The 25,086-nt window shown below is 46.9% G+C and overlaps 1 protein-coding gene across 2 annotated transcripts in view; it reads right to left on the bottom strand.

Annotated features, from left to right (window-relative positions):
• Nucleotides 1-25,086, bottom strand: part of XYLT2 (xylosyltransferase 2) — a 45,803-nt gene that overhangs the window by 6,001 nt on the left and 14,716 nt on the right. For both annotated transcript variants that reach the window (XM_068263978.1, XM_068263979.1), the window contains exons 6-10: nt 20,099-20,315; nt 15,870-16,046; nt 13,322-13,584; nt 2,553-2,733; nt 580-913 (exon numbers count right to left, since the gene is read on the bottom strand). In XM_068263978.1, coding sequence (XP_068120079.1) covers nt 580-913; nt 2,553-2,733; nt 13,322-13,584; nt 15,870-16,046; nt 20,099-20,315 — 1,172 coding nt within the window. The remainder of the gene's footprint in view (nt 1-579; nt 914-2,552; nt 2,734-13,321; nt 13,585-15,869; nt 16,047-20,098; nt 20,316-25,086) is intronic.

Raw genomic sequence — 25,086 nt, 5'->3', positions numbered from 1 at the left:
TAAAAAATTCCACAGTAGCGATTAACAAAATCATACAGCATATTGTGAGCGTTTGTACTTCAATGTAAAGTATATAAGCGCTGGCAAATCGCTCATGAATCGCTACACATAGCAAATTGAGTGCCATTTGAAATTAATGCAAACTGCTACACAATCGCTCCTGAAAACCGCTCATGAAATCGCTTACAAACCGCTAATTAAAAACGCTAGCGATTTGTAGTGGGTTCCAGGCTTCACAGTTGGCTATCGAGTAGATGCAATCATTCTGTTGTACATGTGCAACATTCTATATGGCTAGACTAGTGCAGTGCTCTGCATTCATCAGTAGCAATGTTCAATGAGATCTAAAGAATTCTGAGTTGAAGCAGGATTATGCAAATTATATATGTAAATTTATGCATGTTGAAAATGGACCAGTCAAACACCACCATTTAATTAGGTTGGTAATTTTCAAGCTGCATACACTTACATACAGAATTTGTATAATCCTGCATCAACTCTGAATTATTTGCATCTCATTAACCGTCCATAGCCATCAGATTGGATGTCTCCTGGCACACAGCGGGCATCTACTCTCACCTTTCTGCAGCGGTTCCTTGTTCCTATAGGTCAGAGGCATCACAAGGAATTTCACCTCCGCCAGCAGCTCCCAGAAGTGCAGCAAGCGGACGGTCCAGACGCCGGGGCGCAGCGGGCGTGACAGCGGAGGCTTGTATTGTGTGAAATCCGTGTCAGAGTCCACAGCGATGTCATAGGAAGCTGCTATGATGTACGTTGGATCAATCCAGACCACAGTCACTGTGGTATTCAGTCCGTGAGTCCATTTCTGAACCGCCACGGGCTCATCCATAGGACCGATCAGCCCTCCGAAATTACGAAAGATCCTCTCCTTGGGGTCCCATTCAGTGCCCACCTAGAAAACAGTCACAGCTATGAGAGCTTTGCAGTCACCATCATAAGGAAATCTTTTACTAAAACTCATGACCATTTCTTTCTCGGAGCATCTATGTAAACCTGCATACTTTCATAAGTCATATATATTAGCTGCAGCCTAATGCTACGTACACACATGCGACAACGATCGTTCGTTGTCAATGACGAACGATCTTTTAATTGACGAAAGAACGACCGAAGTAAAGTTAGTTGTAAAAAGTGTGTAACGATCACATCGTTAGAACGAACGTTACACCACGTAAAAGCACTTAATGCGCCTGCGCATAAAATTGTAAAGTTCCTTGGAGAAAAAGAGAAATGCGCATGTCCAGCCTGGTACGAACGATCGTTTCCAACGATGTACCACTTTTGCTAACGATCGTCGGTGGTAAAAATCCGCCAAGACAGAACTTTGTTTTGTAGCGATTTGCCTCGTTCGTCGTTTGCCTTAATAGTCGTTGGTTCGTTTTTTGTAACGATCGTCGTTGGTAAAGATCGGGGAACGATCGTTACAAACGACTATAGTCGCATGTGTGTACGCACCTTTAGGGTCCTTTTACACTTAATCAGTTGGTACGCGTTTTTTTCCCCTCAATAGCAGTGCATTGTGAAAGAGATTTCAGTTAAAATGTGTATAGTGTGAACTCAGCCATCTGAAAACATGGGCATTACTTTGAAAATCAGTTGTCCGTTCAGAGAACAGAAAGGAGCAAGATCAGAAAGGAAAACTCTCAAACCCCTGCCCAGCCCACAGCAGCCAGGACAAGGGGAGCAGACAATACAAAACAACTTGTGAAGAATTCTTGCTGTAAGAAAGTCCACTCAGCATCATGGAACAGAATGGACAAATGATATGTGCTGACACTGCAGAGCGACCTGTTGGGCTCCGTTGTGACATGACGCCAATGCAATACTCCCAACAGCCCACTAGCTTGGCTTTCGCTTTGCTCCAGAGTGCCGTTCAATGCCAGATGTGCAGGGGTGGGCTTTACAGTCCAGAAGGACTCAAATTCAGAATTTCAAATGAAGTTTAATGACTTCAGGTGTGACCACAGGCAGCGGGGTGTTAACTTACCCAGAAGTCTTTGGGCACGTCTGCGGTCCATTACGCATCTTAGGTGTAATGAAAGCCGTGTTCCATGACTCACTACCGCACTTCCTCCTTCCAGCTTGAAATAGGAAGCGCGATAGTGAGTCATGGAACACCTATGACGAGTAATGGAATGCAGATGTCCCCTAAGACTTCTGGGTAAGTTAACCCTCTGCTGCCTGTGGTCACACCTGAAGTCATTAAACTTCATTTGAAATTCCGAAATCGAGTCCTTTTGGACTCTAAAGCCCACCCCTGCACCGGATCACCTGTTCAATGCCAGATGTGTTCATTAGTACCGGATCACCTGTTCAATGCCAGATGTGTTTGGTAGTACTGGATCACCTGTTCAATGCCAGATGTGCTCTGCAATAACGGATCACCCGTTCAATGCCAGATGTGCTCGGTAGTACTGGGTCACCCGTTCAATGCCAGATGTCTTATATAGTCTTACAGGATATACAGTATAAGACTGTAAGACATATGTCTGACCACAAATGGCTTCTGATAGGAGGAAGGGAACATTCACCTCTACGCTTTGGATACGATTGGCCGCTCCAGTCTGGTCGACTATTTTCAGAGTTCCTCGAGGCATCATCCAGATCTCCAGCGTGTCCCTAGCGTGGACCTTCTGTGTCACCAAGTAACCCTGGAAGTGGTCATCATAGAAATAGAGCTCAACCCCAGATGGAAAGCCGTCCGCTGTGTACCTGCCCAAAACAGAACCAGATATTCTAAGAATTCTGCAAGGCATACATTCCAAAAAGGCCGCCAGGAAATCTCGGCACTGGTTATAGATTTACCTAACCTACCTTTCACACTAACCCACCCCCTACCCCACACTTATAACTAACCCTCCCCTACCATTAACCCTTCCCCATGCTCAACATTAACCCTCCCCTCTACCTACTCTAGCACTAACCCCCCCATACACACACCTAAAACTAACCCTACCCCACACCTAATAACCCTACTCTTTGCCTACCACAAATTCTCTCCCTACCTCACACCTCCACACCTAACCATCCCCTTCCCAAAAATAATTTTGTCACACAGCTCACCCTGAAAGTTATATCTGATAATGTGCTTTATCATCATACCAGCAGCTTCTTCAAGTCAGGTTTTACTTTTTAAAAAAAAAACAGAGGTGAGAGGGATATGAAGGCTGAGATGTTTATTTCCTTTCAAATATTGCACATTGCCTGGCTGTCCTGCTGATCCTCTGCCTCTAATACTTTAAGCCAGTGGTCCTCAAACTAAGGCCCACGGGCCAAATGTGGCCCCCTGAGGCTTTTTCTCCGCCCCCCCCCCCCCTCACAAACAAAATGTATTATAGATGCGGTCAGCTACATCTTTAAATATTGGTGGTCTGCATATAGAATGAAGCCAGAAAGCATTAATTCGCTGGTTTCCAATCAAATTTTATATCTGGTGACACTGTTGTCCAATTTTAATGCAGGTTGTTACCTGGGCATGCTTCACTGTCTGGCCCGCAAAGACTTCTACATCATTTCATGTATACTCTGGGGCCCCCCAGCAGTCTGAAGTATGTTGATCCGGCCCTTGACCCAAAATGTTTGGGGACCCCTGCTTTAAGCCATAGACCCTGAACAAGCATGCAGCAGATCAGGCGTTTCCAGAAAGCTCAGAAGGCCTGCCAGGCAACTAGTATTGTTTAAAAGGAAATAAATATGGCAGCTTCTACAGGTCTTACACCTTGGGTTCCTTTCACGGTCACTTTATATATACCATCATCAGTAGCTCAATTAATAATGTCCAGATTAATTCACTTTAAATGCAGGGTGAAAATAATCTAGTCTCTTCCTTAGAACTCTGCTTCCTGCATGAATGAATATACAATTTTGCATAAGTGTAGAACTACTGTATATACTCGTGTATAAGCCTAGTTTTTCAGCACAAAAAAAATATGCTGAAAAGTTACCCCCTCGGCTTATATGCGGGTCAGTTGAGCATAACGGATGGTGGAGCAGGTTTTGTTACTGGCAGAGGAGTGTAAGGATCCTGCACTAGTGATCCTGCTCTTGCCAGCTGGCTCCCTGCTGTGTTCTATGCATAAAAGAAACAGATAGCGTGCATCTTCCGTCTTAAGCATACACATTTATTGCCAGTGTTCAACATTAAAATGGATTCTGTGCATAGCATATTCCATGATTGCATATAAGTCCTACAAATAATTAAAGATGTGATACCTTGTGATTCCAGGTGTAGGCCTGTCAGCATAGGAGGTGGGAGTGAGGGACAAATGTGGGCCTAGCGACGGCCGTTTCGCGTCCCCCTGGACGCTTGGTCACGCCATGTTCCACTACCTGCTGTGTTCGTGCCCCCCCCCCCATCCCCTGGAACAGAGTGCAAAGTGCACTGCTTAAGACTACCTGTTTCCCCTGGTTTCTTAATGGGTGTGTGCAAGCAGGGGGCTTATATGCAAGTCAATCACTTTTTCCTGGTTTCTGTGGGTACCTCGGCTTATATGCGAGTATATACGGTACTTTAAAAATTGTTATAGCATTTATACTTAAAGGATACCTTAGCGCAAAAAACAAACAAAAAAAAACCAGGGGGAGCAGGCATGTGTAGTGTGCTCACCTCATGCCCACCACTCCACCATTCTCTTCCGTCCTCCAAACGTACTCCCTGCTCAAGATGGTCAAGGCAGACTGCACAGGCCCTGCCCAGCGTTGCGCGTTCACAGCCGGGAACGCTTTGTACGGGCACACACTATGTCACAACTAGGTAGGCGTACCATCAATGATGCACGTTGCCGGGCAGCGTCTGTATAGTCAACTGCGACCATCCCGACCAGGAAGTAAGTTTGGGGGACCAGTAGGGCTACTCAAAAGCCCGTATTCAGATGTTATCCGAATAGGTTTATTCGGACTTCGTCCTGCTAATGAATGAATCGGCCCACCAGGGCCTGAGGAATCCTTCGTGGCGGCTTACCCCGAGCTCAGCTTGGGATAACCGGCAAGGAGGTTAAGCTGAGGGAAGGCTTTGGATAGTCCAGAGGCTTCCCCCCCACCGACCCAGTGCTGAGAGCCTCTGAATATATTTGCCGCATCCGTGTATGAGCATAGCCGCACTGTGCGGTCACAATGTCTGCTTGCGCCATAGCACAGAGCCGCCAGCGCATGCCCTTTTTATCAGTGAATGTGCAGCTCTGTACTACCTCACAGGCGTGGGCCGTCATTGCACCTACATAGTGCAGCCACACTGTTACACGGACATGAGCGCAGCCGCGGAGAAGAAGAGGGTCCTGGCAAGCCTCAGTGGGTGGAGAAGGGTGGATGAAGCCTTCAATCTAGTGAAGGTCAGTAGTTTTGCATTTTTTATTCTCACAGGTTTGTTTTAAAGTACGAGACTATGGTAGTTGCTGCAGAAGATGAGAGTGCTATATAAAATGCACAATAATAATATAAGACAATAATCACAAAAATGAGCAGCCTGTATGTAGCTTTTATAAATCAACAGTTCAAAGGAGATATTCAGTTGGTGAGTCCATTTATAGCTGTAGAACAACTGGAGATGACAGATTGTGGACCAGAGACTTTTTTCACTTCCTGATCACTGTGATTGGCTCTCAGTGATCAGGCAGTCCGGAGCCAATGAAAACAGCTACTGACCGATGCACAGAACTCTGCTGTCTTTAGATCTATGTAGGCGGGGACTATCGCGTCTCGTGCTCGGGAGCCGCCAGCGTTAACACTCTGCCGCATCAGGCTTAAACAGCCACAAGTGCAGTGTAGTTTTAACTATCAGCGGTCCTAAAGCAGTTAAAGAGAAACCGTGACCAAGAATTAAACTTCACTCCAATCAGTAGCCGATACCCCCTTTTACATGAGAAATCTTTTCCTTTTCCAAAACGGATCATCAGGGGGCGCTGTATGGCTGATATTGTGGTGAAACCCCTCCCACAGGAAACTGTGAGGAACATGATCCTGGCAGTTTCCTGTCTGTGAACCCCTTTGCATTGTGGAAAATAACAGCTGTTTTACTGTGTACAGCTGTTTCCAACTGCCAAGAAAGCAAGCAGCATCTCCTTCCACTGACATAACCTGCCAGCAGTAAAATTGTCACCATGTGATAAATGTGAGAATGTAAATCAGAGAGAGGAAATATTTTACAATGGGCAAACACTGATTAAATAGTTTATACATAATTATTGTAAAAATTAAGCACTTTTTTTATTACATTATTTTCACTGGAGTTCCTCTTTAAAAGGAACATTATTCTGGCAGAGGTCAGCATCTACTGCAGCTGGTCTACTATCAGTATAAGCATAAAAAAAAAAAAAAAAAGTGTTTGCTACCTGATAATGTTGATTCCAGTAATTTCCCAGGGCCACATGGAGACATGCCCCTCCCACATGCAAGCATTAGCACCTCCCCTATAAGAAAACATACCATTAGTGAACGTCCAGTGCAAAACAAAAATAAAAGTGCTCAGTGCAAAACAAAACAAGTACCGAACAGGCATTGAACCATTATGGGAAAAAAGTTGCATCATGTGAACTGCATAGCGACCAATATCCGTGAAGAAGAGTGTAAACGTAGCCCTGGAAGATTACTGGAAACTTTGTTACTAGGTAACTAACTCGTTTCCCACAGTAATCTTCCAGGGCCACGTAGTGACAATAGCCAAAATATATTAGCTGAGGGCGGGATAACAGTCTGTAATCTCCATGGAGGCCTGATCTTGCATTAATAATGCAGTTATACCTGATGAAGATGTTAAATCTGGACCAAGTTGTGGCTTTACAGAATCTGTTCAGTTGTGGCACCAGTCACAGTTACAGAGTTGGGCTAAAAAAAAAAAAAAACAGAAGTTCAAACAGAAAGTATGGTACAACGCTAGCCTACACCCTCAGTTGATCCAGAGGAAGGTGAAAACCCCTTACAAGGCTTGGACCAATTAGCCCTAAAAAGGAAAAAAAATCCTTACCAACTCTAGATGGCAATCAAAATCCCTGGATCAACACCGCTGGGAATTACCTAGGAATAAAAGCCCTGGAAATTCTAACAATTTAGCAATCATGGATTTCAATTCCTTACAACCTTTATTTTACCGGAAAACAATGCGACTCGACTTTGGGTTCAAAATTTGAATTGGCCTATAAGAGCATTCTACTGTATCTTCCATATCCTGAAAGTAAAGCTAGCTGTACAGTTGAGTTTTGTGAAACCTTTAAATTAAATTCTTAAATCGAATCAAGGTTGAATCGAATACACATTGGGTTCTTTGACTGATGAAAAGCGATCGATATCGGGCTAAGATTCGAAATTCAGAGTCAGTTGATTATCATCCAGCAACTCGTTTGCCTCTTTGACAAACCTTGAAATTGGATTGTTAGAGCTCTAAGAGAGAAATAAGGCCTATATACTGCAACCAGTCTTTAAGAAATCTGATCACTGATGGGCAGGAAGAGCATGATAAGCAGCAAACAGGTCTGCCACCTCCCATGATAAGCAGCAAACAGGTCTGCCACCTCAACCTTTGGGGTACTTCCCCCCCCCCCCATCTCTGAACCATCTACAAATAGAAACGAGTATATTAATTACTCTAGAAGAGAATGCTAGGCTGCTAAGCCTGTCTACCACAGAATCCAGATTGCTAGTGAAATACAACTGATATTGGGGTGCTAGACCTGTTCCCTGAGCGAGCGATGCCTTGTACACAAATCGCAAGGTCACTGCCGGGAATCTTAAAGAACAAGCGACACCCATGCTAACCTAGAAATAAAAAACACATATATAAAGTAGATAAATACTACTTCTACTTACATAACAGATGTATTGTGCTATCCACGCTATGATTCCTGTAAATTTTATAAAGGAAAAAGCAGAAAACCCTATTCTAGGCAGTGGCCATCTTGCCAAGCTAATGCTGACATCATATCCTCCCTGACTCTTGTTTCCCCCCCTCCCTTCTGTTGCTCATTGTGTATTCATTAGCTGCCCTCCTCCCAGAGTTTTCAGACACTCCCACTGAGGTGTATACTAGGAACTGCACTGTCTATTTTTTTTATTTACACATGCAATCACTGAGTCACCTCAGCCTTGCTTGTAAACAAGTAATCAGAGGGTGTTTCTGACAAGCAGCTAGGCAGGGAAGTAAATGGAAGAGGAGGAATACATTATAGATAAGAACTCCCAGCATTCAACTCTTTGGCACTGTTTGGCACTAGGGCCAGTGCTACCTAAAGTATGTGATAACTACAAGCCATAACAGCAGAAAAAGTTTTGCAAGTTTTGAATGCAGGATTAGCATCTTTATAACTTAATACACTCAGACCAGTTGCTGTTGAAATTAGATTTTTATGGTGACAATGCGTTTGCAGCTCCCAATCCTCTCCAGTGCGTCGAGAGATCCAGATTGGCAGCTGAGCAGTGGCTGACAGCACGGTTCAGACTACCACAAAAGGGTTACGTTTTCCACAAGGGAGATCAACGGACATGTCAACGGATCCAATGTTATCTAGAAAACACATTCACACTTGTCCAATTTTAACTAATCCTCTCTATTGCAAGATGCACAATGAGCCCTGCACAACTTTTTGGGACGTCGCAGGAACTTCACAGACAGAAACACAGAAATCCTATTGAGATGGACTACATTAGTTCTCACTAGTGATTTACAGCAAAATAGACTTGTTAGGAAAAAACATGGGGTGGAAGGTGGGAGAGGAAATTCAGCTACTTCCACTCTATTTACACTATATGCACATTATTTTGGTACAAGATGAAAGAAGCCATGAAGAAGCGTCACGTGACGCGAAACGCGTAGGTGGGAGGAGCCAGCCACTGCATGACACGTTCACACGTGTCCCCGCTGCCTTGCACCACAACCGCTGACCGGACTAAGCCAGCCATTACACCTACTTCCCCTCTATTTACACATTATTTTGGTACAGGAGGAAAGAAGCCATGAAGAAGCGTCACGTGACACGAAACGCGTAGGTGGGAGGAGCTAACCACTGCATGACACGCTCACACGTGTCCCCGCTGCCTTGCACCACAACCGCTGACTGGACTAAGCCAGCCATCTGCCACTAGTACAGACAGGAGGTGCGACTATCGCCGGCCCCAGACGCCATACAAACACCCAAATGGCGGTATGAGCAAAACACTTGCTTATAGGGCAAAACTTTGCTGAAGCTGAGTGTGGACTGATTGGTTGAAAGCTCAGAATGGACCAATGAAAATGTACCCGGCAACTTAGGACACGCTGTGTGACATGGTGACTACAAGAGCGGCAGAATAACGCAAGTATACTTTAATATTCACAGTACATCGATTGGAGGAATATGATAAATGACGCATTGCCTCTTACATCAGTGGTTGAATAACTGTGATTAATCTAGCCGGCCAACGGTCATTTGCTGCAGCGCTGTATTTCAATAACGGGACTATCCCTAATAGAGGGAAGCAGCTGATGTGTGCATGTGTGGTGTACTGTATGTGAGACAGTCAGGCAGACTGGGCTTGGGTGCATGAAGTGCTATGATCAACATGATTGACTCCATGCATACAAGCCTAGATAGTATATATTCATATACGGGCAATGTGGGTTGGTTCCTATTTTTAACTATTGACTTACCAGTATTTCTGCGCAGTAAAAGGTTTTTATTTCTATCTGTGTATTGGTTCCGTTGAGGAGCTCTTGTATGTTGAGCTAATTGTGCAATAAAGTTTGTGAATACTTGGACCAGGGTAAAACGGTGTTTATGGCCAATTTTTGTGTTCGGAAGGTCTGTACAGGAGGAAAGTATACTGTCCAATAAAACTTACCTTCTTTTTATTTTGAGTGATTTTTCTACGTCGTCGGAAAGTATACAACACATTGTCAAATATACTTTCCTCTGTTTAATTTTGTGGGTGGTGACATGGTAGATAGCATTGTTACCTTTCAGCACTTGGTCCCAGGTACAAATCCCAGCCAGAGCACTATCTGCATGGAGTTTGTATGTTCTCCCCGTGCCCGCGTGGGTTTCCTCCGGGCACTGGTTTACACCCATATCCCAAAAACATACAGATAAGTTAATAGGCTTTCCCCTAAATTGGCCCTAGACTACAATGAGACCATATGGCCATAGTAGGGATTAGATTGTAAGCTCCTCAGAGGGACAGTTAGTGACAGGGCTATACACATACCAAAATAACAGAAAAATGTAAACCTATATCCGGTACTAAAGCTGGGTTGCTGTAAAATCTCTTCCATAGCCACGTGTAATAAAAAGGGCAGCAAAGGCAGGTGATCTACTGCTATTAGCTAGCCGCCGTAGAGATAACCAGGGGATTTTGCTTGCGAACGAGCCTCCTATCGCACCCGACCCTTCCGGCTAGCAGCAGCTCTCCACTTTCCTGATAGTGCTATCCCACAGAGCTCCTCAGCAGTAGATGTCGGCCTCCCGGGCAGGGCATAGGGAAATCGGCGGCAGCGTGTGCATCAGCCCAAACAGTGAAAGGGCTCCAGAGGTGTCTGTTAAAACGGACACCAGAATGTAGCAGCACGGAGGTGGAAAGCAGATACTACATTGGATCCACTGTGACCATTCATGTGGCAGCGGTGTCGTGATATCCCGGCCTTAGACCCATATGCGTCTCTCGCCCGCTTTAGCCTATTACATTAAAGTGAACCTCCAGACTAAAAATTGACTCAGCAGCACTGAAAAGGCTTAGTGTTTCTTTAACTGTTTCACAGCATCAGAACTTTTTTTTTTTTCTTATACAAGCCTCATTTTTAGCTGCACAGAAAAAAACTGCCCGGGCATTTTTCCCCTAATGCTGTGCTAAGCATGATGGGATTTCTGATGTTGTTGTTCTCGTTCTGCTGTTTTGGTGCATTTTTTTTTTTTTTTTTACATTTTGAATTTGACATTTGAAGCCTAGCGTGTGCAGCTGGGAGGGGTGATCAGGACACAGGACAGTTGGAACTGTGTCTCCTGCTCCCTGTCACCTCCTTTCAACCAAAAAGATGGCTGCCCCCATGACGAAGATGGCAGCCCCCATGAATCACAAACATTTGCCTGTTCTTTTAAAACGGGGTGGGAAAGAGATTATATTACCTATCTATTCTAATTAACATAACTAATGTAACTTAATGACAGTATGTTTGTTTAGGCTGAAGTTCCCTTTTAAACACAAAATATATTCCTGTGAATAAATTACCAGATAAGCCCCCAAAAGATACCACTGACAGCAGCAGCAGTGACCCATACCATGAAGGTTGCTGGTGTAGCCAGACTCTGGCTAATGGAAAGACTTTCCCGTGCCAACATCGCCTGCTTCTCAAAGTTTCCCTGGACAGCAGCAGAACGGTGTCAAACGGGTTTGGTCTCAGCCTAAATGATTGGTGGTCACATTGTCAGAAGTGGGTGGTGCTGCAAGTACAGATGGCATAAAGCCACACACAAGCAAGCTCCTGGGAGATGCCAAGAAGAGCAGACGTTCAAATCAAGGCCGCCTCCCACACACCAGCATGTTCGGCTGACCCGTGCAGCTTGACACTGCAGTGCTCGTCTGCCAACACACACAAGGGATCGGTAAACCCTTCCTTAAGGCCATCAGTGAAGAAGGTGGTTCTTTTTCACCCCTCTCTTACGGCTTGTTCACACTATAAGCAGTTTCTATTTTTTTTTTAAAGAGCTGGCGATTTTTGAAATCGCTCTAAAAGCGCTTGTGCGATGATTTCCTATGAGAGTGTTCATACTAGAGTGCTCCGCTTTCTACTTAATCGCAAACGCTGCTCCTGTACCATTTACTGAGCGTTTGTGTTCAATAGAAAGTATAGAGAAATCGTAAAGCGATTGAAATAAGTGATTTAAATATGGATTTCCCAAGCTTTTTTATGAATAAACACATTGTATATGTATTAATTTCTCGGTCAAAGAGTTCACTTCCTGACTGATGTCAGGAAGTGTAATAAAAAAAAAATCATGGCTCCACAAAAGCACTTAGAAAAGCTCTTTTAAAATCACTAACCAAATCGCTCAATGCTTGCGTTTTGTAATGTCAACAAGACCTTAAAGTGTACCTGTCATGTAATGTGAACAAGGCCTTAAAGTGTACCTGTCATGGGAGATAAAGTTCTAATCTACTTACCTGGGGCATCTTCAAGCCCCGTGAAGCTTTAAAGGTCCCTCAACTTCCTCACATTTTGCTCTGTTGATCAACTGATCCCCTCCAAAAGTTTAGCGACTTACCAGTAGGGAACTACTGCACATGCGCGGTCCTGGCTGCTTGGTCCACCCTGGTGCTCCAGTGGTCAGAAGCGTTCTGCACAAGCGAGGAGGGGCACAACCTGTGCCATGCTTGCGCAGAAGCCCGACCAATGGAACGCAAAGGGAGGGAACCGAGGGACTTGTAAGTTTTCGTGGGTCAGAATGAAGCCCCATGTAAGCAAGTTAGAACTTTTCTCCCATGACAGGTACACTTTAAGCCACACAGGGCAGGAAGGAGGGACAGCCGGCTGAACATCCAGAGACCAGACTGAAGTGCTTCAGCTCTAGCCACCCTTCCACCCTTTGCCCTTCCAGCAGAAGGGGCATCGCCATGGTGACATACTGCCCTGCAGGGATTCTAGAAGCAATAGCCCTGAGCACCAAGGGGAGAGCAGGATTATCCACCAGGTAAACTAGGCAGGTGCTTGGGGCCTAGTGGGTGTCAAGGGGCCCAACTGCCACCTTTGAACTCTCTCCACTTCAGCTTACCTAAAAAAGACCACAAGGGAACCCCAAATCTTCTACCTTGCCTAGGGCCCCATTACACCTTAATCCATCTCTGACCAAAGGTAGACTAACCTAAAGGCGGAGCGTCCTGCATCTGGGAGGGGCATGTCTCCCAACAGTAGATTACTAGGAAAGAAACCACTTACCTTACATGCTGGTAGTTGTGAAACGCCCATTTCTGAAGAGTGGTGTAAAATATATCTTGCACTATTGATCAGGGTCTTATTTTTTGGTTATTGTAGTAGATACACTGACAGTTTTGCATATATAATAAAGAAAGCAGAAGAAAAAAAAATAACCCTTTCCTTTCAGCTTGAACTACAGTATTTGAAGCATTATCTCACTGGCATTCACATGGGCAGCCTTCCCGCCCTGTACCAAGCGGAATGGACAGCAATAGTGCAGAGCCCACAGGAAATGATTATCGTATTTGAAGCATTATCTCACTGGCATTCACATGGGCAGCCTTCCCGCCCTGTACCAAGCGGAATGGACAGCAATAGTGCAGAGCCCACAGGAAATGATTATCGTCTGAACCCTTAGCTCCTCCTCCTCACCTGCAGGAAGCCTTCTTGTTGAGTTGCTCGGGGCTGTTCAGCTCCTGCAGCGCTAAGCGTGTAAAGGCGGTGTACGCAGTCATGGTGACATCAGTCAGACCTCGCATGCCCTCCACACTGTGGTACACATTCTCCCAGTAGCCCTTGAGACCCGGAGTCCCCAGAGAGGGGTCGCCAAATAGATGGGCGTCCAAGATATCCAGCACTTCCTGGTTCACCAAGGACTCGAACTTCCGGGCAAAGAATGTCGGTCTTGAGAGTTGCTGAAAGGGGAAAATAAGGAAGATGAGAATCTGGGAGTGGGGTGGGGTGGGGCAACATTTTTTAACTAGATGAAGGCAAATGTATCTGAAGGGGGAAGAAAAGAAAAAAAAACTGAAAACTTACCTTATAAGTGGGAAGCCTCTGGATAGTCCAGAGCTTTTCCCATCCTCCTCACCCCACCAATCTAGCAATGGGACCCTCTGAACATATTCAGCAAGGGCTTGTCAAGCAGATTATCGCAGCCATGCTCCCGTCAGTGTATGAGTGAAGGTAGCCCTGTAGTACTGCAGATGCACAGAGCGGTCGTGCAAAACAGGGTCCCAGGCAGCAGTGGAGGGGTGGAGGAGGATAGGAGAAGCTTCTGGATCAACACACACATTTGCTTTAAAGAGAGCCTGAAGAGTGCTAAAAATTAGGTTTTTACTTTAAAAACCTCTGTAACATAATTGCCCCTATTAAAACACCGCTTCTCTGCGGCTGAAAAAGCAATCAATCACCCCAAACTCCCTGGGGCACATCGCAGGGTTCCATCCGCATAGAGGCAGAGCTTTGTGCTGCAGCTCTGCCTCCACACCTGTCCATCAGCGCGGATCGCCGCCCCGCTCAGTCTTCTTTCACTGAGAGGGGCGGGGAGAGGCGGCGATCAGCGCTGATTGACGCACATGGAGGCAGAGCTACAGCCCAAAGCTCTGCCTCCTTAGGGCAGCAAAATCCACGACCAAGAAAGTCGTGGATTTTGCCAGGGGAGTTAGGGGTGATTTATTCCTTATTCAGCCGTGGGGATGCAGCGTTTTAATAGGGGCAATGATATTAAAGAGGTTTTTAAAGTAAAAACCTCATTTTTAGGAGACTTCTCTTTAAAGAGAACCTGAAGTGAGAAGTATATGGAGGCTGCCATATTTATTTTTAAACAATACAAGTTACCTAGCAGCCCACCCCTCCCTTTCCTCCAATATCTAGCACTAACCGACCCCACTGAGCAATGCCGAACCATAAAGTGGACCTGAACTTTTGCTCAGGACACAAGGAAAACATAACAGAAATGAAATCTGTATGTATTTAAAGAGATTAGCCTGTGTAATTCCCCCTCATTTGCATCTAGTCTCCCCCCCTGTGTCACATGACTGCCTATGGCAGATAAGTCCATTTGAAAGCCCAGGCTGTATACAATATGTCTGCTTCCATGAATCAGGAAGTAGAAACTGCAGATTTATTTTAGGATTTGTATCAGCTGTAACAAACAAATGTTTTTTGTTTAAGGGCTCATTTCCACTATCGCGAATTCGCATGCGTTTTTCGCATGAAAATTCGCATAGCAATACAAGTGAATGAGACTGTTTCCACTTGTCAGGATTCCTTTGCGTTTTTCTGTGCAGAAAAAATTCGCATGGCAGAGCCATCAGAATTCGCATACCGCATACCGCTATGCGAATCGCGTACAATGTATTTAATAGGAAATTCGCATGAGGTTTGGGCATGTGAATTTTCATGCGAATTCGCATAGAAACAATGGAAAAGCACACCAGCACTGCCATGGTTAAATTCGCATGCGAATTCGCATGAAAATTCGTATAGACCCGCATGCGAAATTCGCATCCGCATGCGAATTTTTACCGCGGCGATTCGCACCGCACAAGTGGAAATGCAGCCTAAGGGCCGGTTCACATTACAAACGCGGATGGCCACGCATGCGGAACGCAAGCCATTCGCGTTTGTATGCGTTGCGGGGCTGATCCCATCACTGAAAAGTGAATGGGACAGCAGCGCGTTTTTGCTAAAATCTGCGTGCAGCATGCGTTCCCGGACCGCACAGGTCCGGAACGCATGCAGTGTGAACATCAGACAGTGCACTCTATGCACTGTCTGATGTCGTGCGTGTCGGGCCACCCGCACGCGTTTCCAAAACGCGGCTGGAAACGCGTGCAGTGTGAACGGGCCCTAAAGGTTATTATGCTGTTGTGTATCTTTTAGAGCAGAGAGGAGTTCTGAGTTCAGTTCCACTTTAAAAGATCTCCACCAATGCCTAACCTTAACTGTACCTCAACCCCCCCCCCCCAACCCTGCCGATATATGCCTAGTCTTCACCACCAAAAAACGTTGGGTGGCGCGGAAGTTCAGGGACAGCCATAGGATCTCATACAAATTGCAGCTATAAGGGAGAATTTGGGCACTATGGTGGCACCCAAACTTCTGTGGCACCCACATTTTCCGGCTCCTTTTCGCCCCTCCGGTTATGGCTAAAATTCATATCTGGTGAGAGAACTGCACAGTCCGGTCTGAATACCTGCAAGCGGACGATGTCTTGTGGTTTGAAGTCGTTCGGGGAGCAGCCGCACCAGTCCACAATGTGCTTATACTGACAGCGGCACCCCAGCTTCCTGTTCCAGTTTGTCACTCGCAGGTTGTTGTCTACCAGAGTGTTGCAATCCTGACTGTTCTCCAGCACCGTGTGAAAGAAGGACTGAAAGAAAGGCAAGCCATTCAAAGTGAGGAGAGGTCAGCAAAGTATGAGGAACAACCATGACTAGGGATGGGCCAATGAGACCCAAGAATTCTCAGATGATGCCAATTTATGCAGCTTAAGGCGCGTACACACCATGGATCTGTCAAAACCAGCCTTATGAGCCTGTCGACAGACTGTACACACAGAGAAACTGTCGCTAGAACGGCCACCCTACGGGCGGGTCTGACGACCCGTCTTTTGTGGGAATACGGCGTGTGTATGCGACTTTAGAAATGGACCAATCAATTTCAATTACGGATGCATTTGATTCCAATCTGCACAGGTGTGCATCAAATTAGCATAAAATTTGTTCCAACTCTGAATTATTAGCAGCTCAATGACCATCCCTAAGATATGGCTTGACACTGGAAAAAAACAAAAAAAAAAACAAACATGACAACATGGACAAGAGACAAGAACGTCTAGACCAGCACTGGGCAAAGTACGGCCCGCGGGCAGGCGCTGCTCCTCCGGCCCGCAGACAGGCCACCAGATAACCCTACCTCCCTGCAGAGTTGCAAGCAGGCACCGGGGGGTTTGAAACTCCCCTCACTCACCAATGTCCAGCGTCGCATCTCATATGGCGTGATGTCCTGTTGCCATGGAGATGTGACACAGGACATCAGTGAGCGAGGTGAGTTTCAAACACCCCTCCCCCCTTGGTGACCGCTGGCAACTCTGCGGGGAGGGAAAGAGTGGTTAGAATTTAAGGAATGTAGGCTGCACAATGCGGCCTGGGCCACGTAAACTTTGCCCAGGCCTGGCCTAGACAATCGGTACTACATAACCAAAGCATGATAAGTCTAGACAAACTGAACAATACAAAGGGAAAGTGCAGACAAATACAAGAACACAAACAAAGCAATAAAAAGAAAGTTAACAAGACACTGAGAAGTGTGGACAAACAAAACACAGGTGTGGATCAATGAAAGGGCATAATAAACAAACAAGAGAAGACAAACAAGAGAATGGAAAGTGCAAACAAGCATGCGATGAACAACATAACAGACAGTGTAAACATAACAGACACTAGATTAGATAAGCATACAAACAGGGCAAAGCATCAATGGAACACAACTGACACAGGAGACCATACACAAGACAAGGGGAAGTGCAGATAAACATCATCCTAGGTTGCCATACACCTGACGATTATGGGCAGATTCGACAAAGAGACAAATTTGTCTTTAATCGAATCTGATCAGAGATACATTTGTCTCTTGTCGATTCTGCACATACATTACAGGCCAATTCCCGTCCGATTCCAGCATTAAATCTTCAGGGAATCGGCTGAGCCCGCCACTGCCCCTGAATGTATAACTGTGCCCCCGCGTGTGTGCATAGGTTACCTGTTCTGTTGTAGTCGCAGCGCGGTGTCCCGTAACCTCCGGGCGTCTATCTGTATAAGCTACTGGCGCCTAGCATCCGACGTCCTAGCCAGCTAGGCTAGCCGCCCGGAGGTTACGGGACATCGCGCGGAGGCTGCAATAGGACAGGTAACGTATAAATGCACACGGAGGCACATTTATAAATTGCGGCGGGTGTTTCATCGCCTCGTTGCTAAATCGCCGCCATACCGCTACACACCCGACAAGCAAATTTGGCCTGACATCTTGCAGCATGCGCGATAGACAAAGCAACCAATTTCTGTCCCGAAATTGGTCGCTTTGTCGCTCGGGCATGCACTTGGCGGCAAGGATTTTAATCCATTTCGATTATAATAATCGAATTGGATGGTCGATTGGCCGCCAAGTCGCCTGATGCATGGCCACCTTAAGGCCCCATTCACACTGGGGATAGCAAAACCAAAACGCAAGCAAAATCACTAGCGATTTGCTTATGATTTTTCACTGTACAGGAAAGCGATTCTGGAGCGATTTCATTTTGTGATGCTTTAACAATGAAATGCAATAGCTCCAAAATCGCTACAAAAATGCTGCATGCACCATGTTTAAGATTTCAGCTAATCACTGGGGATCGCTACAGTGTGAACACTACCATTGATTTGCATTGCCATAGAGCAGTGATCTGCAAACTTAACTGGGCAGCACGGTGGCGTAGTGGTTAGCTCTCTCGCCTTGCAGCGTTGGGTCCCTGGTTCGAATCCCAGCCCGGGCACTATCTGCAAAGAGTTTGTATGTTCTCTTCGTGTCTGCGTGGGTTTCCTCCGGGCACTCCGGTTTCCTCCCACATCCCAAAAACATACGGGTAAATAAATTGGCTCCCCCTAAAAAAATTGGCCCTAGACTACAATACATACACTACATAATATAGACATATGGCAATGGTAGGGATTAGATTGTGAGCTTCTTTGAGGGACAGTTAGTGACAAGATATATATTAGATTATATATATATACACACTGTGCAGCGCTGCGTAATATGTCGGCGCTATATAAATACTAAATAATAATAATAATTAACTACAAGTGAATGTGGCTGTCAAACTCCTGCAATGCACTGTGGGACTTGTAGTTCCTTAGCAGCTGGAGAGCCAAGTTTGCAGATCACCGCCATAGAGTTTTTTTTCAAGCGCTAGCGATTTACAGACAAGCTGAAATCACTAGTAAAACACTCCAGTGTTACACACAAGCTTTGAATCTATCACCCAAAACAATAGTAGAGATTGGGGTGGCCAGAACAATTGCTGTACAGAAACACGGCTCATCCCCCAGCTGAACAGCCTGTTATGGGGAAGGGGAGCAGGTTGGTACCCCACTGCAGTAAGGGCCAGTTCATACAGAACGTCTTGTTTCGCCGTAGCCAAACGTTTTTCTGCAACCCAGCAGAGAAACGTTTAGCAATGCTTCCCATTGGCTCATCACATATTCAGCCGCTAATGCTAGGTACACATGATGCAAAATTTCTGACAGATTTACTGTCAGATCGATTCTTTTCAACATGTCCGGTCTGATTTCCGATCGATTTCTAGAACGATTTTCGATTCACTTTATGAAAAATCATAAAAAAATAAATAAAAAAAAAAAATCAGAAATCAGATCGGCCATGTTGGAAATAATAGATCTGACAGTAAATCTGTCAGAAATTGCATCTTGTGTACCTAACATAAGGAGATACGGAAACGCAAACACAACCTTCGTTAGAAGCTATACGCAGCGCCTCTGTGAATTTGATCCATTGTGGCGTGCGTTTGCGGAATCGATGGTAAACGCATTGAGAGAACCACTAACATTCATCTCAATGCAGGACATTGAGGATATAAACGACCCAAAAGGTAATAAAGGTTCTTGCAAGATTAATAAAAGGTCAGATGTTGGTTATCCAACACAAAGGATCATTAATGGCTGCATCTACGGCGGTCATGATAATGGGTTTCAAGTGGTAAAGAAAGTGGTAACAGTAGACAAGCATTAAAGAAAATCTGTAACAAAAAAAAAAGTCCCCTGGGGGGGTTGGGGGGGGTACTCGGGAGGGGGAAGCCACCGGATCCTATTGAGGCTCCCCCCGTCCTCCTCGGTCCCACGGTGGCGGCGAAAATCCTCCCGGAGCGGCGGCGATGTAAATATTTACCTTTCGGCTGCAGCGCAGGCGCAGTATCCGCTCTTCCCACGGAGATAGGCAGAAATAGCCGATCTCAGTCAGGCCGCTCTACTGCGCAGGCACAAGTCTCCTGCGCAGTAGAACGGACCCGGCGGAGATCGGCTATTTCCGCCTATCTTCGTCAGAACAACCGAAACAGCTCCCCCACTATAGCCTGGAAAGGTAAAGATTGAACAGGCTGTCGGATTTGTCGCGCCGGCTTTGAAAGGCTGCAACGAGACCCCCGTGGGACAGAGTACGGGGGAAGCCTCATTAGGATCCTGAGGCTTCCTGAGGCAGACAAACATTCAAAAAACAATGGAAAGTACAGACAAACTCATCCACAAGACATAGGTAGTGCAGACAAACACACATTCACAAGGCAATGGGAACTGCAGACAAATATGTAAGGAATAAAGGCAGAGAATGGAGGGAGCAGACAGGCATGATTCCATGGGGCAGATCTCTCACCTCAGCAGGCAGCAGTGTGTACTTGTAGAAGCGCCTCAGCTCAGACACCAGCACATCCTGCGTGTAGGTCACATATTTGACAAACTTGTTGGTGAGAGCGAACCAATCAGAGCCGCCGTCTACCACAATGCCCTCCGGTATCTGCCTCTCGCCCAGACGCCACATGCGGGATTCACATTCATGGAAGAGACGGTCCAGGCCCTGTTTCTTTATGAACCTGGAAACAAATGACACACATTATGGCAGAAACACGGCCACCGATCCTGCTTGTCTCCTAAAATGCCATCTTCCTGCCTGTGATGCCAATACAGTGGCTCTAACACTCTCCCTGCACCAATCAGGAGAGTCACGTCTGCACACATGCTCCAAAGCAATGATTTATCAAAGGAAATCTTAAAGGGATACTGTAGGGGGGTCGGGGGAAAATGAGCTGAACTTACCCGGGGCTTCTAACTGTCCCCTGCAGACATCCTGCGCCTGCGCAGCCACTCACCGATGCTCTGGCCCCGCCTCCGGTTCACTTCTGGAATTTCTGACTTTAAAGTCAGAAAACCACTGCGCCTGCGTTGCCGTGTCCTTGCTTACCCTGATGTCACCAGGAGTGTACTGCGCAGACACAGACCATACTGGGCCTGCGCTGTGCGCTCTTGATGACATCAGCGGGATCGAGGACACGGCAACGCAGGCGCAGTGGTTTTCTGACTTTAAAGTCAGAAATTCCAGGAGGGGACCGGAGGCGGGGCCAGAGCATCGGTGAGTGGCTGCGCAGGCACAGGATGTCTGCGGGCGACCATTAGAAGCCTCGGGTAAGTTCAGCTCATTTTCCCCCGACCCCCCTACAGTATCCCTTTAAAGCGGACCAGAACTCAACTTCCTCTCCTCCAAAAGATAAGCAACAGAAAAGCATTTCCTTGTTACAGCTTATAGAACTCCTGCTGAGATTCTGCAATAGTATCCTGGGACAGCTGACAGCTCAAATTAAACTAGCTCATTACTTGCTGAGAAGGGAAAAACAGACACAGTGTTCTCTATAAACACATACAGGGTGGATTTTTTGTTTTCCTTGTCTGGTTGGTAAGAGTTCGGGTCCACTTGAAAATATATAGATAGATAAAAACAGCACAATGATTTATACTTACCTGGGGCTTCCTCCAGCCACTTGTAGTCCGTTGGCTCCCTTGGTGTCCGTTCGGCGCCATCCGTTCTCTTGCTGTCAGCCCTGGCAGTCACTGACTACTGCCCTGCCTCCGGGGGGGGGGGGGGGGGGGGGGGGGAGGAGTTTAAAGGGGCACTATTGCTAATCTTCTTATTTTAAGTCTCTTTAACATAAATATCTGTTAGTAAAGCAATGTTACTGAAGAGTATGAACACTGATCAAAAGGTATTTCCTCACTGCTAATACCCACTGACAGCCAGGTAGTCACGACGGCAGATTTACCTTTCTGACGCCGACTGGGCTGATACATTATGTAGTAGGGGGCTCCTGTAACTGCTGCTTGAGCTGCCGTTGGTTTTCTTCTATCTGGTCAGCTCAGCTAGGATCTTTCAAACTTCTAACTGCACTATCGTGCAGTTACTGTGCTCAGCGCAGCCGCGTACAGCGCAGGACAGCGCCGTATGGCTGTATGTTTATGCGCTGCCCGGAAAGGACCCCTTATGGGAAGCTGGCAAAAGCCGAAGTCTGGTTACCAGGGCGAAGGACAACAATAGGTGTCCATGTCTTTGCCAGCTTCCCATAAGGGGTCCTTTCCGGTCAGCGCATAAACATACAGCCATATGGCGCTGTCCTGCGCTGTACGCGGCTGCACTGAGCACAGTAACTGCACGATAGTGCAGTTAGAAGTTTGAAAGATCCTAGCTGAGCTGACCAGATAGAAGAAAACCAACGGCAGCTCAAGCAGCAGTTACAGGAGCCCCCTACTACATAATGGATTAGCCCAGTCGGCGTCAGTAAGGTAAATCTGCCGTCGTGACTACCTGGCTTTCAGTGGGTATTAGCAGTGAGGAAATACCTTTTGATCAGTGTTCATACTCCTCAGTAACATTGCTTTACTAACAGATATTTATATTAAAGAGACTTAAAATAAGAAGATCATCAATAGTGCCCCTTTAACTTACCTGAAGCTTCTACCGGCCCCCTGCAGACGTCCTGTGCCCACGTCGGTACAAGCAGATTCTTTGTTCCCCTGCAGTGAGCTAGTTTTGTTTCTGGCCAGTCTGTGGCTACTGTGCCTGCACGGCCCTGGACACACGCGTCCCCAATCATGCTCCCGTCGCTGTCCTGTGCATGTTCAGTATGGCGTGATAGAGGACGCATGCGGCCAGGGCTGCGCAGGCACAGTGGCCCACCGACAGGCCAGTTCCCGGAGACGAAACTGGCTGCCTGGGGGGGACCAGAGGATCGGTTTGTCTCGTCTGCAGGGGTCTGGTAGAAGCCCCAAGTGAAACTTTTTCCCCCCTCAGTTAAGGTTCCCTTAAAGGTTTGTAACTGTGCAGGCGTAGAAGGCGCCAGCTATGGAAGCACAATTCAGGAATCGCACAGTCGCGCTTGTGCAGTAGTCTGCGGCAGGCAGCAGTGGACTGGACAGACACTGAGGGAGCCAACGGACTACAGGAAGCTGGAGGAAGCCCCAGGTCAGTATAAATCTGTGTGCGGTTTTTATCTCAGGTACACTAAGTGACCTGAAGGAGTTCAGTTTAACTTACCTGGAGCTAACAGAATACACAGAATAGTTCACATCACTAACTGTCCCTCAGACAAGCTCATAATCTCACGTTCCTTCAACAGCTATAGTCTATTATCCCAACCATAGTCTGAGAATAATTTTACGGACAGGCAATTTACTTGCTAGCAGGTTTTTGGAAATGTGTGAGGAGACCAGAGTGCCCAAAGTAAACCCACGCAGCAATCACGAGGGAAACATATATAAGGAGGCTGATGCCCAGACAGCCTCTTCACACCACTCGAGGGCAGTGGGCTAATAACAACCCCCTTGTAAATGAAATGACTACATAAGAGAACACTGAAAGCCATTCCTGAGACCAGAGGTACACCACGCTCAACCCATTCTAATTGTACCACCGCTGATTCAGCAGGAGACAGCAATGGAAAAGCTGTGGAGACAATAATGCTTCCATGACCCCATTAGCAGCTGTCAGGTTAATTCCCATCATTCATCACTCCACTGATAAACCACAGTAATTACAGAGGACAGACGGCTTCTTGTAAGAGGCATCTAATCCTCTGCTCCCTTCATGTATTCCAGTCACTACAGACAACACAAAGCTGCAAGTCAACAAGCCACATGACGGAAAAGCCGCCTCTCTCCACCACATGGAGAGCTCTTGTTCATGAAGTCCAAACTGGTACCTTCTAATAGAAGATTAATATCCCCTGATCCGGCCACTCTGAAAAACAAATTGTCTGCCTGTGCCGTCCCCCACCCCCCAACCTGTGAGCACATCACCCAACCTATGCATCCTATCTACATATGACACATGTGTACCTGTAGGGAAAAAGTGCCCCAAATGGATACTCACCTCAATAGAGGGAATCCTCTGGAATCCTCCTGCACCGCTCCTGCTGCTTCTCCTCACATGAGCAGTAGCATGGACCCAATCAGGTTCAGCTTTTTCTGCCAAAGCCCTGGCAGGTCCGTGCTACTGCACAGGTGCAGTGCAAATGCGAGCTTTGGGGATCTCAGCGATGGAACGGCCTGGTGGTAAATGAGAACCTTCTGGGGATCCAGAAGCTTTCCTCTCGTCTAAATTTTTTTTGTTACAGACACTTACAGGTAAGGGACCCGAGCACGACAAATCACACATATAAAACGAAGCTCACCTTAACCACTTGCCGACCGCACGCTTATACCGTGCGTCGGCAAAGTGGCAGCTGCAGGACCAGCGACGCAGTACTGCGTCGCCAGCTGCAGGCTGATTAATCAGGAAGCAGCAGCTCGCGCGAGCGGCTGCTTCCTGTCAAATCACGGCGGGGGGCTCCGTGAATAGCCTGCGGGCCGCCGATGGCGGCTCGCAGGCTAAATGTAAACACAAGCGGAAATAATCCGCTTTGTTTACATTGTACGGCGTAAGGCAGATCGGCGATCCCCGGCCAATCAGCGGCCGGGGATCGCTGCCATGTGACAGGGGACGTCTCGTCACTGGCTGCACAGGACGGATAGCGTCCTGTGCAGCCTCGATCGCCGGGGGGGGGGGGGGGAGCAGGTAGGAGAGGGAGGGGGGAATTTCGCCGCGGAGGGGGGCTTTGAGGTGCCCCCCGCCGCAACACCCAGGCAGGCAGGAGAGATCAGACCCCCCCTGCACATCATCCCCATAGGGGGGAAAAAAGGGGGGCAATCTGATCTCTCTGCCTGCAACCTATGCAATTTCAGGTTTAAGATTGGCACACCTTACCGTGTGTAGTCTGGGTGCTCAGTCTCGATGCGAAGACAACATCAATCCAATTTCATTGATACAAGGTCGACTGGCACACCATGTCAATTCTCCAAGCAAGTTTATTCGCACAGCATGACAATTGTTTCGGGGCCGCAGAGGGTCCCCTTCATCAGATAAAGTGCAGACATATAATCAGTGCAGAGTACAAACAGCTATATATATCTGCCTGCAACCTGATCTGTGCTGGGGGCTGCACAGCCCACCCAGCACAGATCACTCAAAACAGCGCTGGTCCTTAAGGGGGGGTAAAGGGTGGGTCATCAAGTGGTTAAAGGAAGGTTCTCAAATAATGTGGGCTTTTGGTGTGGGCAGCGTACATTTACTTACCTATGTGGGGGCTGCTCCATAGCTCCCCGTCTATATGGGTGCGTCCATCTTCTCTGTCCTTGTGCTACCAGAGGTTGAAATATCTGTAGCGATGCCGTGCACCCCCTGGCCACCGTAGAGCATACTGGGAAATGTAGTCCATTTATGTGATTATCTCTCTTCTCCAAGGGGTGCACGGCATTGTTGTGTCACACGCAAAGTGTACC

Source organism: Hyperolius riggenbachi, chromosome 12 (genome assembly GCF_040937935.1).
Source record: "Hyperolius riggenbachi isolate aHypRig1 chromosome 12, aHypRig1.pri, whole genome shotgun sequence".
Lineage (NCBI taxonomy): Eukaryota > Metazoa > Chordata > Amphibia > Anura > Hyperoliidae > Hyperolius > Hyperolius riggenbachi.
Note: the sequence above shows the minus strand (reverse complement) of the source record. Positions and strands in the feature narration are given on the sequence as shown.